Source organism: Haliotis cracherodii, unplaced genomic scaffold (genome assembly GCF_022045235.1).
Source record: "Haliotis cracherodii isolate W230 unplaced genomic scaffold, xgHalCrac1.p SCAF_5, whole genome shotgun sequence".
In the NCBI taxonomy this organism is placed as follows: Eukaryota; Metazoa; Mollusca; class Gastropoda; order Lepetellida; family Haliotidae; genus Haliotis; species Haliotis cracherodii.
Window position 1 is genome coordinate 52,624,584 of NW_027266308.1, and position 18,287 is coordinate 52,642,870.

Sequence of the window (18,287 nt, forward strand, 5' to 3'; positions counted from 1 at the left end):
AAACAAACCCACGTGTCGACAATTGTGATTGGATGTTATCATGTAACAATATTTCATTTCCCAGAGGTTTCGTATGACAATGGAAAGAGTTTTGCAGCTTTTATTTGGATTTCTCACTTTGATAAACAATCTAGACGTTGCATAAATACCACACCATTCGTACTGTAGTTTACTATATGAACAAAATGCATAACAATAACAAAATAAATCCACAAGACCTGTAGATGGAGACTTTTTCACATCATAGCATCTGTGTTCACCTGAAGGCCTACAAATAGATGGATGTTTATTTCACATGTGGTATGTCAGTGTAGTTCAAAGGACCAACGTGTCAGGAAGTGTATTTCCACCTATTTGACATGAATGACTAACATTCACAACTGCATTTGTGATAGGTAGTGTTATCTTCGGTTAAAGGACAGTTGAACGACAATAGATAAATGGTTAACTCCTTTACTTATAACATTGATTTCAGTGGACATGAATGTGTTTTGAGAAATAAACATTCATAATCAGGTGATATGAGCATTGAAATTGTATTGTGAAATAAGTACTGCAGCTCACCCTGCATCAATGCACAATTTCTTGTTTGTACTATCTGGTTTGTAAAGGACATCGGTGACACAGTCGCTACCGTCTCGAGTTGTTTTAAACGCCGTTCCCGTAGTCGATGTAGGTGTGACTTGTTTACTGAAATAATGGAGACACTTTTTTAATTTACGTGGTACTCTTACAATTCTTCTGTATCTGTGTTCAACATCATCCAGGTTACACGGCAATACAAGTCATACTGTTCGAACCTTTACATTGCATCATAAAACGTTCAACTTCAAATTATCTTTATAATGGATACATTCATGCAAGTTAATTACAACTGTTACTTTACTGACACTGGTATATGAAATTCATTAGAAACAAACGAAAATTAAAGGGATATGTATTACCAGTCACTGGAAGATGGATCCAATGTACTGTGAACCAGGACGTGACATTCACTTTCACATGTTATTGAGCTCCCATCAGGTAGTGTAGGGACAGTGAAAACCGACTGAAACACAATCGTTTAACTTTAGTTATACATTTGTAACTTGAAATGGCAATGTAGCAGCATTACCACACTTTAGAATTACATTGTAATATTACATTAAAAGCTCACCTAAAATGCAACGCTTTGAATCAAATAACTTTCGTCAAGAAACCACATCTACTACAGCTGTTGATAGTTGTTCATATGAGGATAACTAACGAATAAGTTCGAAATATTAAGTTAGATACACCTTAATCCTCGTCTGCAAAACAAGATGACAGGAGAGTAATGCGTTTTCAAATAGCACAAGAATATATAACAATCTTCTCATCATGTTGTGAGCTCTGATGGATAACAACTTACTCCTGTATGAGTTGGAGCTGTAACTCCGCCGTCAGTGACGTCTACGTTGTAACACACTGAGTCAGCTCTGTAACAAGTAAAACGTGGAAACAGACAAAAAGGGAAACCAGTGTGTGAAACGAGGGACATGAATTACAGCATAGTATTGTCGTGAGCATCGGGATTTCTGTTGTTAAATGTCTGTTAAACCTTCATATACTGAAATGGACGACCCACTCACGTTGCAGATGTTAGCTTAAAGCAAACTCTCTTTGGTCCTTTGTCTGGAGCAGTCAGAGTAACTGGCGTCGAGTACAGACCAGGCACACCTGGTGTAGTTTCCAATTTGGGATTCGGATCCACCGACACAGCCACATTACCAGAGGTTGGTCCTGCTGTAAGTGTTGGTACCTGAAGACTGTTCAAAACATAAATGTGCACTTATTATCTATATATGTATTTCAAAGCTTTACTTCTTTTATGCAAAGGCTCACTTTCAATAGACCTGAATACAATTGAAGAAAATTTCATCAATAAATAAATCTTGCTTAATTTTCTATCCATTTTTGTAAATGACCGTCATGTGATAAAGAAAACATATCTTCAAACATATCCCCAGTGATATTTTACATATAGTTCATACATTCTTAAATATGTCAGCTACAAGTCTCTACAGTAAAACAGGAATGATATGTCTACGTATATTAACTTTTAAAAGTACCTTCCATCAGGGGCTTGTGTATGCACTGGAAAGACACAAGGTGTGCCCTTCACACACTTTATTGTGCCTCCATTTTCCACATTGTTGCCTGCATATTTTGGCTGTTAAAGAAATCACAATGTGGTTATATGGCCAACAGAGGTGTCGAGCATTCGTTAAACAATCCTCAGACAGTGAATGAATGACTATTAGAAATCTATCTTGGTAACTTAGGATTTCCTACGTCCAAAGAAAATCATTTCTTAGAAATGTATGTCAAACTTCTGAAAGAAACCTGGTTCACCACTGGGATGCGTTATTTAACATACTGTGGGAAGAAATCACACCATTCAAAATAAACTTACAGTGATTCCCGTGTTATGTGTTGGGCCTGCAAGAGAGTTTATTGACATCAATATTTGTGTATATATGTAATACAGAATAAACAGGATACTGCATCCTACTATTTACCATGTACAAAAACACCAATGCACAAGACAGAAAGTCGATAAAAAATCCTTAGTCTTTCAAACGCACACACTAATATCTGTGAAACACATTCTGCTATGCTTTATTCTGTATATGCACGAACCAATAATCGACACAGCAATCTTTATAAAATGAAAATTATGAGTTGACAAATAATTCTCCAACCTATATCACAGATTGTGCCAGAGTATCCGAGGGGACAATTGCAGGTGCTTGTTGTTGTTTCAAGTTTCCCTCCATTACTGCAAGGACTAGTCGTTGCTATTGACAACAAAAATAAAAAGCATTCTTCAAAGTTCAGTTCCAGTGCTATGCAGTCATTCATATCCGTGTTTTATCATTTTAGGTTAAATGAGAAATGTTTAAAACATAATTTATCAATTCATTCAACTTAATGTAATTCATCAAGAACATGTAAGATATTTGCAGGATACATAATTGGTGACGTACGGTTTTGACACTTTGGGCCCGTGAAACCAGTCTCACATACGCACTCTGCTGTCGTGGGTTGTTTCAAACATGAGCCATGGTTATTGCAGGTTTCACTCGCACACAGATCTGAAGGTCAAACATATTTACGTTATGTAAATAACATCCAAGTCAGTTTAGGGTGCACGTGTACGACGTATAATATATGTGTATAAACTTTTGACTTTGACAAACCTACAGTCATGATATTTGAAATATGTTTGGCGTTTTAGTGACTGAAGACAAGGACACAGTAGTTCACACAGTTCTACCTGAGTGCGTATTTTTCATCCCAATGAAACAAACCCACGTGTCGACAATTGTGATTGGATGTTATCATGTAACAATATTTCATTTCCCGGAGGTTTCGTATGACAATGGAAAGAGTTTTGCAGCTTTTATTTGGATTTCTCACTTTGATAAACAATCTAGACGTTGCATAAATACCACACCATTCGTACTGTAGTTTACTATATGAACAAAATGCATAACAATAACAAAATAAATCCACAAGACCTGTAGATGGAGACTTTTTCACATCATAGCATCTGTGTTCACCTGAAGGCCTACAAATAGATGGATGTTTATTTCACATGTGGTATGTCAGTGTAGTTCAAAGGACCAACGTGTCAGGAAGTGTATTTCCACCTATTTGACATGAATGACTAACATTCACAACTGCATTTGTGATAGGTAGTGTTATCTTCGGTTAAAGGACAGTTGAACGACAATAGATAAATGGTTAACTCCTTTACTTATAACATTGATTTCAGTGGACATGAATGTGTTTTGAGAAATAAACATTCATAATCAGGTGATATGAGCATTGAAATTGTATTGTGAAATAAGTACTGCAGCTCACCCTGCATCAATGCACAATTTCTTGTTTGTACTATCTGGTTTGTAAAGGACATCGGTGACACAGTCGCTACCGTCTCGAGTTGTTTTAAACGCCGTTCCCGTAGTCGATGTAGGTGTGACTTGTTTACTGAAATAATGGAGACACTTTTTTAATTTACGTGGTACTCTTACAATTCTTCTGTATCTGTGTTCAACATCATCCAGGTTACACGGCAATACAAGTCATACTGTTCGAACCTTTACATTGCATCATAAAACGTTCAACTTCAAATTATCTTTATAATGGATACATTCATGCAAGTTAATTACAACTGTTACTTTACTGACACTGGTATATAAAATTCATTAGAAACAAACGAAAATTAAAGGGATATGTATTACCAGTCACTGGAAGATGGATCCAATGTAGTGTGAACCAGGACGTGACATTCACTTTCACATGTTATTGAGCTCCCATCAGGTAGTGTAGGGACAGTGAAAACCGACTGAAACACAATCGTTTAACTTTAGTTATACATTTGTAACTTGCAATGGCAATGTAGCAGCATTACCACACTTTAGAATTACATTGTAATATTACATTAAAAGCTCACCTAAAATGCAATGCTTTGAATCAAATAACTTTCGTCAAGAAACCACATCTACTACAGCTGTTGATAGTTGTTCATATGAGGATAACTAACGAATAAGTTCGAAATATTAAGTTAGATACACCTTAATCCTCGTCTGCAAAACAAGATGACAGGAGAGTAATGCGTTTTCAAATAGCACAAGCATATATAACAATCTTCTCATCATGTTGTGAGCTCTGATGGATAACAACTTACTCCTGTATGAGTTGGAGCTGTAACTCCGACGTCAGTGACATCTACGTTGTAACACACTGAGTCAGCTCTGTAACAAGTAAAACATGGAAACAGACAAAAAGGGAAACCAGTATGTGAAACGAGGGACATGAATTACAGCATAGTATTGTCGTGAGCATCGGAATTTCTGTTGTTAAATGTCTATTAAACCTTCATATACTGAAATGGACGACCCACTCACGTTGCAGATGTTAGCTTAAAGCAAACTCTCTTTGGTCCTTTGTCTGGAGCAGTCAGAGTAACTGGCGTCGAGTACAGACCAGGCACACCTGGTGTAGTTTCCAATTTGGGATTCCGATCCACTGTCACAGCCACATTACCAGAGGTTGGTCCTGCTGTAAGTGTTGGTGCCACATGACTGTTCAAAACATAAATGTGCACTTATTATCTATATATGTATTACACATCTTTACTTCTTTTATGCAAAGGCTCACTTTCAATAGACCTGAATACAATTGAAGAAAATTTCATCAATAAATAAATCTTGCTTAATTTTCTATCTATTTTTGTTAATGACCGTCATGTGATAAAGAAAACATATCTTCAAACATATGCCCGGTGATATTTTACATATAGTTCATACATTCTTAAATATGTCAGCTACAAGTCTTTACAGTAAAACATGAATGATATGTCTACGTATATTAACTTTTAAAAGTACCTTCCATCAGGGGCTTGTGTATGCACTGGAAAAACACAAGGCGTGCCCTTCACACACTTTATTGTGCCTCCATTTTCCACATTGTTGCCTGCATATTTTGGCTGTTAAAGAAATCACAATGTAGTTATATGGCCGACAGAGGTGTCGAACATTCGTTAAACAATCCTCAGACAGTGAATGAATGATTATTAGAAATCTATCTTGGTAACTTAGGATTTTCTACGTCCAATGAAAATCATTTCTTAGAAATGTATGTCAAACTTCTGAAGAAAACCTGGTTCACCACTGGGATGCGTTATTTAACATACTGTGGGAAGAAATCACACCATTCAATATAAACTTACAGTGGTTCCCGTGTTATGTGTTGGGCCTGCAAGAGAGTTTATTGACATCAATATTTGTGTATATATGTAATACAGAATAAACAGGATACTGCTTCCTACTATTTACCATGTACAAAAACACCAATGCACAAGACACAAAGTCGATTAAAAATCCTTAGTCTCTTAAAAACACACGCTAATATCTGTGAAACACATTCTACTATGCTTTATTCTGTATATGCACGAACGAATATGCGACAGAGCAATCTTTATAAAATGAAAATTATGAGTTGACAAAACATTCTCCAACCATTATCACATGTAGGGCCTGAGTATCCGAGGGGACAATTGCAGGTGCTTGTTGTTGTTTCAAGTTTCCCTCCATTACTGCAAGGACTAGTCGTTGCTACTGACAACAAAAATAAAAAATATTCTTCAAAGTTCAGTTCCAGTGCTATGCAGTCATTCATATCCGTGTTTTATCATTTTAGGTTAAATGAGAAATGTTTAAAACTTAATTCATTAATTCATTCAACTTAATGTAATTCATCAGGAACATGTAAGATATTTGCAGGAAATAGGTTGGTGACGTACGGGTTTGACACTTTGGGCCCGTGAAACCAGTCTCACATACGCACTCTGCTGTCGTGGGTTGTTTCAAACATGAGCCATGGTTATTGCAGGTTTCACTCGCACACGGATCTGAAGGTCAAACATATTTACGTTATGTAAATAACATCCAAGTCAGTTTAGGGTGCACGTGTACGACGTATAATATATGTGAATAAACTTTTGACTCTGCCAAAACTACAGTCATGTTATTGGAAATATGTTTGGCGTTTTAGTGACTGAAGACAAGGACACAGTAGTTCACACAGTTCTACCTGAGTGCGTAGTTTTCATCCCAATGAAACAAACCCAGGTGTCGAAAAATATGATTGGATGTTATCCTGTAACAATATTTCACTTCCCGGAGATTTCTTATGACAATGGAAAGAGTTTTGCAGCTTTTATTTGGATTTCTCACTTTGATAAACAATCTAGACGTTGCATAAATACCACACCTTTCGAACTGTAGTTTACTATATGAACAAAATGCATAACAATAACAAAATAAATCCACAAGACCTGTAGATGGAGACTTTTTCACATCATAGCATCTGTGTTCACCTGAAGGCCTACAAATAGATGGATGTTTATTTCACATGTGGTATGTCAGTGTAGTTAAAAGGATCAACATGTCAGGAAGTGTATTTCCACCTATTTGATATGAATGACTAACATTCACAACTGCATTTGTAATAGGTAGTGTTATCTTCGGTTAAAGAACAGTTGAACGACAATAGATGAATGGTTAACTCCTTTACTTAAAACATTGATTTCAGTGGACACGAATGTGTTTTGAGAAATTAACATTCATAATCATGTGATATGAGCATTGAAATTGTATTGTGAAATAAGTACTGCAGCTCACCCTGCATCAATGCACAATTTCTTGTTTGTACTATCTGGTTTGTAAAGGACATCGGTGACACAGTCGCTACCGTCTCGAGTTGTTTTAAACGCCGTTCCCGTAGTCGATGTAGGTGTGACTTGTTTACTGAAATAATGGAGACACTTTTTTAATTTACGTGGTACTCTTACAATTCTTCTGTATCTGTGTTCAACATCATCCAGGTTACACGGCAATACAAGTCATACTGTTCGAACCTTTACATTGCATCATAAAACGTTCAACTTCAAATTATCTTTATAATGGATACATTCATGCAAGTTAATTACAACTGTTACTTTACTGACACTGGTATATAAAATTCATTAGAAACAAACGAAAATTAAAGGGATATGTATTACCAGTCACTGGAAGATGGATCCAATGTAGTGTGAACCAGGACGTGACATTCACTTTCACATGTTATTGAGCTCCCATCAGGTAGTGTAGGGACAGTGAAAACCGACTGAAACACAATCGTTTAACTTTAGTTATACATTTGTAACTTGAAATGGCAATGTAGCAGCATTACCACACTTTAGAATTACATTGTAATATTACATTAAAAGCTCACCTAAAATGCAACGCTTTGAATCAAATAACTTTCGTCAAGAAACCACATCTACTACAGCTGTTGATAGTTGTTCATATGAGGATAACTAATGAATAAGTTCGAAATATTAAGTTAGATACACCTTAATCCTCGTCTGCAAAACAAGATGACAGGAGAGTAATGCGTTTTCAAATAGCACAAGAATATATAACAATCTTCTCATCATGTTGTGAGCTCTGATGGATAACAACTTACTCCTGTATGAGTTGGAGCTGTAACTCCGCCGTCAGTGACGTCTACGTTGTAACACACTGAGTCAGCTCTGTAACAAGTAAAACGTGGAAACAGACAAAAAGGGAAACCAGTGTGTGAAACGAGGGACATGAATTACAGCATAGTATTGTAGTGAGCATCGGGATTTCTGTTGTTAAATGTCTGTTAAACCTTCATATACTGAAATGGACGACCCACTCACGTTGCAGATGTTAGCTTAAAGCAAACTCTCTTTGGTCCTTTGTCTGGAGCAGTCAGAGTAACTGGCGTCGAGTACAGACCAGGCACACCTGGTGTAGTTTCCAATTTGGGATTCGGATCCACCGTCACAGCCACATTACCAGAGGTTGGTCCTGCTGTAAGTGTTGGTACCTGAAGACTGTTCAAAACATAAATGTGCACTTATTATCTATATATGTATTTCAAAGCTTTACTTCTTTTATGCAAAGGCTCACTTTCAATAGACCTGAATACAATTGAAGAAAATTTCATCAATAAATAAATCTTGCTTAATTTTCTATCCATTTTTGTAAATGACCGTCATGTGATAAAGAAAACATATCTTCAAACATATGCCCGGTGATATTTTACATATAGTTCATACATTCTTAAATATGTCAGCTACAAGTTGTTACAGTAAAACAGGAATGATATGTCTACGTATATTAACTTTTAAAAGTACCTTCCATCAGGGGCTTGTGTATGCACTGGAAAGACACAAGGTGTGCCCTTCACACACTTTATTGTGCCTCCATTTTCCACATTGTTGCCTGCATATTTTGGCTGTTAAAGAAATCACAATGTAGTTATATGGCCGACAGAGGTGTCGAGCATTCGTTAAACAATCCTCAGACAGTGAATGAATGACTATTAGAAATCTATCTTGGTAACTTAGGATTTCCTACGTCCAAAGAAAATCATTTCTTAGAAATGTATGTCAAACTTCTGAAAGAAACCTGGTTCACCACTGGGATGCGTTATTTAACATACTGTGGGAAGAAATCACACCATTCAAAATAAACTTACAGTGATTCCCGTGTTATGTGTTGGGCCTGCAAGAGAGTTTATTGACATCAATTTTTGTGTATATATGTAATACAGAATAAACAGGATACTGCATCCTACTATTTACCATGTACAAAAACACCAATGCACAAGATACAAAGTCGATAAAAAATCCTAAATCTTTTAAAAGCACACGCTAATATCTGTGAAACACATACTGCTATGCTTTTTTCTGTATATGCACGAACCAATATGCAACAGAGCAATCATTATAAAATGAAAATTATGAGTTGACAAAACATTCTCCAACCATTATCACAGGAAGGGCCAGAGTATCCTAGGGGACAATTGCAGGTGCTTGTTGTTGTTTCAAGTTTCCCTCCATTACTGCAAGGACTAGTCGTTGCTATTGACAACAAAAATATAAAAAATATTCTTCAAAGTTAAGTTCCAGTGCTATGCAGTCATGCATATCCGTGTTTTATCATTTTAGGTTAAATGAGAAATGTTTTCAACTTAAACGCTTATTTAACACAATTCATCAGGAACATGTAAGATATCTGCAGGAAACATGATTGGTGACGTACGGTTTTGACACTTTGGGCCCGTGAAACCAGTCTCACATACGCACTCTGCTGTCGTGGGTTGTTTCAAACATGAGCCATGGTTATTGCAGGTTTCACTCGCACACAGATCTGAAGGTCAAACATATTTACGTTATGTAAATAACATCCAAGTCAGTTTAGGGTGCACGTGTACGACGTATAATATATGTGAATAAACTTTTGACTCTGACAAACCTACAGTCATGATATTTGAAATATGTTTGGCGTTTTGGTGACTGAAGACAAGGACACAGTAGTTCACACAGTTCTACCTGAGTGCGTATTTTTCATCCCAATGAAACAAACCCACGTGTCGACAAATGTGATTGGATGTTATCATGTAACAATATTTCATTTCCCAGAGGTTTCGTATGACAATGGAAAGAGTTTTGCAGCTTTTATTTGGATTTCTCACTTTGATAAACAATCTAGACGTTGCATAAATACCACACCATTCGTACTGTAGTTTACTATATGAACAAAATGCATAACAATAACAAAATAAATCCACAAGACCTGTAGATGGAGACTTTTTCACATCATAGCATCTGTGTTCACCTGAAGGCCTACAAATAGATGGATGTTTATTTCACATGTGGTATGTCAGTGTAGTTCAAAGGATCAACGTGTCAGGAAGTGTATTTCCACCTATTTGACATGAATGACTAACATTCACAACTGCATTTGTAATAGGTAGTGTTATCTTCGGTTAAAGGACAGTTGAACGACAATAGATAAATGGTTAACTCCTTTACTTATAACATTGATTTCAGTGGACACGAATGTGTTTTGAGAAATAAACATTCATAATCAGGTGATATGAGCGTTGAAATTGTATTGTGAAATAAGTACTGCAGCTCACCCTGCATCAATGCACAATTTCTTGTTTGTACTATCTGGTTTGTAAAGGACATCGGTGACACAGTCGCTACCGTCTCGAGTTGTTTTAAACGCCGTTCCCGTAGTCGATGTAGGTGTGACTTGTTTACTGAAATAATGGAGACACTTTTTTAATTTACGTGGTACTCTTACAATTCTTCTGTATCTTTGTTCAACATCATCCAGGTTACACGGCAATACAAGTCATACTGTTCGAACCTTTACATTGCATCATAAAACGTTCAACTTCAAATTATCTTTATAATGGATACATTCATGCAAGTTAATTACAACTGTTACTTTACTGACACTGGTATATAAAATTCATTAGAAACAAACGAAAATTAAAGAGATATGTATTACCAGTCACTGGAAGATGGATCCAATGTAGTGTGAACCAGGACGTGACATTCACTTTCACATGTTATTGAGCTCCCATCAGGTAGTGTAGGGACAGTGAAAACCGACTGAAACACAATCGTTTAACTTTAGTTATACATTTGTAACTTGAAATGGCAATGTAGCAGCATTACCACACTTTAGAATTACATTGTAATATTACATTAAAAGCTCACCTAAAATGCAATGCTTTGAATCAAATAACTTTCGTCTAGAAACCACATCTACTACAGCTGTTGATAGTTGTTCATATGAGGATAACTAATGAATAAGTTCGAAATATTAAGTTAGATACACCTTAATCCTTGTCTGCAAAACAAGATGACAGGAGAGTAATGCGTTTTCAAATAGCACAAGCATATATAACAATCTTCTCATCATGTTGTGAGCTCTGATGGATAACAACTTACTCCTGTATGAGTTGGAGCTGTAACTCCGCCGACAGTGACATCTACGTTGTAACACACTGAGTCAGCTCTGTAACAAGTAAAACATGGAAACAGACAAATAGGGAAACCAGTATGTGAAACGAGGGACATGAAGTACAGCATAGTATCACTGCAAACACGAAAACGTCGTTTTTTTCCGTATATGGTCATTGGACGGAAAAACGACGTTATTTGGACGTTTTCAAACCATCGTTTTTCCGTCCAAATAACGTCGTTATTTGACATCGGAATTTACTGGGAGAGAACGATAGCGTTAAGCTCCTCCCTTTCTTGATTGACATTGTCAATCAAGCAACAGCGTCTACCGGTATTTCTACTTCTCAGATTTCATTGGTCAGTCCCCGCGTGTTAGATTACAGGCCCGCGTTTGACGCTGCACTCGAAGCGCTTAGCGGAAGTACTGAAATCAATCGTTCTGCGCATGCGGATTACTTAATCTCTTGACCAAATTTTCCGTTCTGTGCATGCGCGATTTCGCGTATTGTTTCCTAGATTTAATGTCACCACTATTTGACAATGGTTCATAAACACAGTCACGTGAAGGTTCGGAATCGTAACGAGTAACTCCATTTAAATTGAAGAGGATTCCCAGTGATATGGGAGATTCCAAGATGAAACTATTCTTTGGCTGTCTAGGCTGCCACCCAAACCGATCTAAACGGGACCCGATAGCTTATTCTATGCTATATAGTCATATGGAAGTGGACAAGAACTATACATTGTATTCCGGCCGATTGTTCTTGCATTTACTTATAAGTCAGGAAAATGGACTTAAAAGGGGAGTTGTTGAATGTAATTATTTTAATTATTAAATGTTGCCTATACACTAATCTGGACGAACTTCTCATTGCTCTGTTTATGTCATCCTATATACTATTAGTATGTTACCGTTCTAAAGTCAACCTCTCACATAACATTATATTGTTCATAGTATCAAAGTTTAATCAACAATATCAAGAGTAGCGATTTAAACCACTGAAACGCCCAAACACAAGGCTGTTATCAAGCGCTAGTGCAGACGTGATGCATCGCAAAAACTGTATCGTGATGTCTTCAGAAATTCAATTATACTACGAGATAGTACGGCTAACGCTGACTCACCGGTGGAACAAAGACAATATCGCTAATACAGATATAACGTATTTGAATGTTAATACTAAAGACAAACAATCATTATTTTTGCAGTGACGATATAACACGTATACACGTTTATTGTTAACTTTCATCAGTTTTGCTCTTCATTTTAATAACTTTGTTTTCACATATATATGTAGCAATACCCGACAAGCATGTCATACATAATTATGGGGCAGTTTTCAATCTTGTACTGACTTACCCTGGTGTTAATGAGCGAAGTTTATTGGCTTGTGTGTAAAACCCCGTTTTTCTGGTAATCCTATTATTACTTAGTTTATTTCTATCTAATGACACCCTGTTCTCTGGATCATGGCTCCGTGACTATCCATAGCAATTAAGATGAACATTCAGTTCAAGTAAATGAATGAGTTTGTTTTGACGCTACAGTCAGTCAAAAAACCAGTGCTGTGAGGTTTGATAACACACTTCTACCAGGTCGAACATCGTGGATCCTCATTTTCTGCCTAAAGAGAATCATAGTTCATATGCTAATCCATCTGCGAATACCCTCCCACTCAAGATGACCTTACTTGTTGCTAAATCTGTCATCTATCCCCCTAATCTCACCCGCCCCCACCCCCCACCCGCACGCACGCACACAAGCACGCACGCACGCACGCACGCACGCACGCACGCACGCACGCACGCACGCACGCACGCACACACACACACACACACAACTGACCTAAATAACCTGGACAGGAAATACTGCTGATAGCCTCTGGTCAACTCAGCCGCGCCACCGCAGAATGTTCGTCCAACTCTGCAGGGGGCATTCTCAGTCGCTTCAAACGCGCTGAAATGTTTTCGCCTTGCATCCAAGATGGTGGACAAGTGAAATCGTATGAAATTTGGCTATTTTAGATCCTATCTCTTTTTTGATTACCCAATAAAGTCAATTCATAGTTACACGGTTGTGAAGAAGCTTACAACTTTATAAGACTTATTCATCTCATTCCAAAAAAGCTACTCGCGCTCACATAAAGTTGTAGTTATTATGTCACTCTTTTATTTCTTTAAAAATATATTACATGTTCAACAATAACAATTAAGATGAACATTCAATTTCCGATATAAGTAAATGAATAAGTGTGTTTTACGCCACAATCAGTCAAAGACCAACGTTGTCCGGTCTGGAGACACACAATCTACCAGGTAGCACATTGTGTACACCCTATCCCCATTGAAGTCTCCACTGTGGGTTGTCCTGGGGACGAAAAGGCCCCATGTACCTAGGAATTTCATCAATACATTCATGCGCGGCATTCTCTGCCTAAAGAAGATCATATAGTTAACATGCTAATCCAACTCGAACTACCATCCCGCTCAAGATGAATGTTTTATGTAACATCCAACAGGCCCACATTTACGCACGCACGCACGCGCACACACATATTTGGATTTACCAATCCCTGAATTGAGAAGACGTGCGTTACGAAGCTCCTCCAAGTCATCATCAATATCCGTATATGTCTGTGATATCATTACCCATCCAAAGCCGAATATACATTTATTGTGTTTTCTTGACAACAAATGTTATAATTGGGATAACACTTTCTGAGTAAAGTACAGATTCTCGTACTTTCTTGGGTTGAGCCCTGTCCGGGATTTGAACCCACACTGTGAGTGAGGCACCCAATCGCCAGAACACAAAGTTGGCGATCTAACCCAGCCACCGAACCAAAAATGTTAGTCTAGATGACGTATACTTTCTGTACTCCTCTGACAAGAGAAAAATGGCACGGCTTCTATGACCGAAAGCTTTGAACCAACAATGCCTTTAAGAAAGTGGTCAACAGTAACACACATTATATTTGGATACCACCTTCTCAGTAAACTACATATTTTTAGGGTGGAGATAATAGACGTTGATGGTTGATTATCAATGGACAAATTAAAGCCAAAACTTAACTTATGAATGATTGGTAATGGGAAATGGACAATGGGCAAACGGGAGGCGGGGTAATCAGCGCCATGCCAGTTATCTGTTGGCTTCCCTTGTTGCGTTCCCTTCTTTGCTATCTTTTTACTTTTGTTGTTCTTACAGGTACAAATATATGTTCTCTGCCTCATAGCATTTAATAATATGCACCTGATTAAGGAGAAAGTATATATTCCGAAACGCAGTGTTCCTCCGTTGACATCCATAAATATTTTTCCTTGTGTGTATCAGTTCTTAATGCCCTTCAAAGACTCAGTCTAGCTTTGTTTTTAAATGTCGTGATATTTGCGTAGAATATAATATGGTCATGCCTATATACATTTGGGTCTTTGTCTACATAAGCATTTAGACATACAATTTAGAGCTAAGGACATTGCTAATTCTGCAGGCATGAAGTACGTCATAGCAAGCTGTGATCTTTATTCATACTTTAGATATTCGTAATGGAGATCTGTAACTGAAGTTTACCGTAATCTTCGGCAACTCTCACCTCCTGACCAGTTGAACGTCTTAGTGCATTCATATGCCATTGTAAAATTCCAGGCTGCCCCTCTTTCTGTGATGTTTTGACGGATGAAATCTGTTGCGTTATAATAATCTCTGTTTGCTGATATATAATATGTACATGTTGTAAAATATTTACGATATTTTAAACGTGTAATTCGATGCATATGCAATGCAATGTGAACATAAGTGCGGATGCACGAAGGCGGTTATAGTCATAGTTATACTGCGATGGATGTAGGGGAATGGTAGGGGGGTGTATGTATGTATGAAAGCACGAATACCGATACATGAGGGCGGATATAGTTATAGTTCGATGGATGTTGGGGAATGGTGGGAGGATGGATTATGTATGAAAGCATGCGCATGGATCCATGATGGCTGACGTAGACATAATGGTGGGGAAAGAAGAATGTGATGTGTGAGTGTGTGTGTGTGTGTGTGTGTGTGTGTGTGTGTGTGTGTGTGTGTGTGTGTGTGTGTGTGTGTGTGTGTGTGTGTGTGTGCGTGCGTGCATGCGTTGTGATACGAGGGTTGGCGAACATGTTGTCAGATGATTGTGTGAGTAAGTTAAGTGGTTGAGGATGTGGCAGGTATGAGTATTGATACATGCAGACTTGGGGTTGGGGGACTGGGTGTGCCTGTACTGAGGTCTTTTGTTTCACTCACTTATAGTGTTTTCTTTCACTCAAATACTGTTTTACGCATTTTAATGACTGCAACTGTAGTGACTCAAAGGTCATACTGGCCGGGCATTCAACATATCTACCCCAACTACATACGTAGCCATTTTTATGGTGTACAATTCTTCTTCTGCCTCTCACACACACACACACACACACACACACACACACACACACACACACACACACACACACACACACACACACACACACACACATTAATTGTTTTATTAAATGTATCTTCGAGAGTCAGTAAGAAACTAGAAATAACTGCCTTTGTTCTGTAAACCTCACCAAGTTTCAGCTTTCGCCTCTTCCTTTGTGGACTGAGGTTTCACATTTGTAAAATGATCTCTCTTATCTGTCTGTACCATCAACTTAACTGCCCTCACCCCCTGCAGTTTTCCTGTCCCATATTGCCAAGCAGGTGACCCACAAGGAGGAATACCGCCCTCCCTCAGTCCAGTGATACTGTGCCTAGCACAATATGTTGGGGATACGTGGCCTTGCTGTGGGAAAACATTTTGTAACAATTTGGCAAACTTTGATATGTAAACAGCAAATATTATTCAGTTTTATTTCAACAAAAACGGAAAAAATCGGATCCTACTTATTTTGTGGATACCATAACAATAAATCAAGCCAATAGATCGTTTGAGCTGGCATGAATATAAAAAATAATTAGCAAGATAGTCATAATTCCCTCTGTTGGTCCCACGTGAAATGTTCTTCATGAATAGAATAGATGGCTGATAGACGTTCGACCGAATAATATCATTTGCTAACTTCAACTGTTCATCTAATTTCCATGAATGTATGTTACATAGTTCATATGTTCATGGGCTTCTTCACTAAATGTATAGTGTGGAGGACTACTTCACTTGAGGATAAGTAACATAAATAATGATGATAATTAGGATAGTATTGCCATTATTATTCCTTCAGATTATTAAAAAAAAGTTATTATGTTTTCATAGAGAGAAAGAGGTATGGAGATTGTAAGATTATTTTTAGCATCGGAATTGTTAACATAATTCTTAAAGATATTATGTTTTGTTTGTTTATTGTTAAATGCTGCACTCAGCAACGTAAGGATATTAAAACATTACATTTAGGTTCAGTTGTATTTTTATATTTGTATCATTTTGCAAATGTTACAGAGACCTGATAAGGGATATGTAATAATGTATAGTCGCTATTCTTAAAGTAAGAATATGTAAGATTTATCAACCAGAAATATTGCACACAAGAGGATAATCATATTTCATGACACAATTTTTTAACGTCGAAGTCAACGAAATTTGTGTATGTTATTGCTACATGACACGGATACGTCATGATAAAGCAATTAGAAATTGGCATTTGATGATATAAGATAGCTACGCGATAAATCACAAAGAACAAAGAAGGAAGCGATATTTATTTCACGATAAAACATTGTTCTATCATGACGTCATTTATTGAGATTCGAACATGCACTCGCAACTTGAAAAGTAAAATTTGTAAATTTGACCTTATTTTTGAGAGGTATGTGTCTAGTGAGTTGTTCCCAATAAATTTTACTGGAGAATCCGAAAATGAGAGTGATATGACAATCGGTATTGGGAGAAAAGGTACAGATGATTGACGAGAAAATTGTGAGAATATGCGGGACCAAACTCAAATCCTAAAATGGATTTATCTAGCATGGCCGCTGTCGGATTCTATTCAAGGAATCATCATTATTTAAGTACGGGTAAATATTGTAAAGCGTGTATTTTTTCCTAATTTAACACCCTAAAAGAGGCTGTACGTAATGTTGATATCTCATATAGAAATAAACGAGTCTCGGTCGTTGTTTATCGTACAATAAACAACTCCCACTCGTCGTTTGTTTCTTAATAACATGACCATATACACTAACATTATATCTTTTCATGTTTATCGGTCAACAAAAGCGACATAAGCATTTCCATTATCATGAGAAACCCTTGCCAAAATTAAAGTAGCGCCAACTGCACCATTGCGACAACATCAGGAGCATGTTTCATGATTCATCATAATAAATGATGACATTGGATGCTCGCAAAAACGCGAGCTCATTCCGATCCACTAGTTGCACCCGCCACAAACACATCCAAAGGCAAGCCAATCGTTCACCCGAAAAGGCAGAGAATTGCATCTGATATCATTTTTGTCATTGATACGTCAAACCTGGAAATGCCGTCTACACGTCCAACACAAAGCCCAAGCCAGGACCCAAATCCTTCAAACCCGGCCAAAGTTCTGTTAATTACATACATTTCCCCCTAACCTTAAATAATCTATACTAGTTCTGAAGTAAATCGTATTTACCCGTATGAATCGTCTTATGTTATTTATTGCCGATAAACAGAATATGCACACTTTCTGAAAGTACTGTGTGATAAGTCACGCACCAAACCTATACTCTCGATATACATGCTGCTCTTACTTAAAAAAGAATATTGGGTTAACAAGATACGTATATTAAAGTACCATGCTTTCCTGATGTGTTCTCATTCTAATTTGAAATAATGGCATAAATAGTTACCACTCATCTTTCAATATTTTTCAAATTTGGGTTAATCACGAACATATTTGAATATGTACAACATCTTTACTTACTTAT

General features: G+C 37.3%; 1 protein-coding gene across 1 annotated transcript in view; it reads right to left on the reverse strand.

Annotated features, from left to right (window-relative positions):
• The window catches only part of LOC139443745 (mucin-17-like), a 93,051-nt gene that overhangs the window by 30,824 nt on the left and 43,940 nt on the right, over window positions 1–18,287 (reverse strand). The window contains exons 42-52 of the mRNA XM_071224669.1: window positions 8,038–8,104; window positions 7,592–7,695; window positions 7,212–7,337; window positions 6,866–6,915; window positions 6,332–6,439; window positions 6,048–6,146; window positions 5,759–5,784; window positions 5,415–5,515; window positions 4,935–5,111; window positions 1,391–1,457; window positions 945–1,048 (exon numbers count right to left, since the gene is read on the reverse strand). Coding sequence (XP_071080770.1) covers window positions 945–1,048; window positions 1,391–1,457; window positions 4,935–5,111; window positions 5,415–5,515; window positions 5,759–5,784; window positions 6,048–6,146; window positions 6,332–6,439; window positions 6,866–6,915; window positions 7,212–7,337; window positions 7,592–7,695; window positions 8,038–8,104 — 1,029 coding nt within the window. The remainder of the gene's footprint in view (window positions 1–944; window positions 1,049–1,390; window positions 1,458–4,934; window positions 5,112–5,414; window positions 5,516–5,758; window positions 5,785–6,047; window positions 6,147–6,331; window positions 6,440–6,865; window positions 6,916–7,211; window positions 7,338–7,591; window positions 7,696–8,037; window positions 8,105–18,287) is intronic.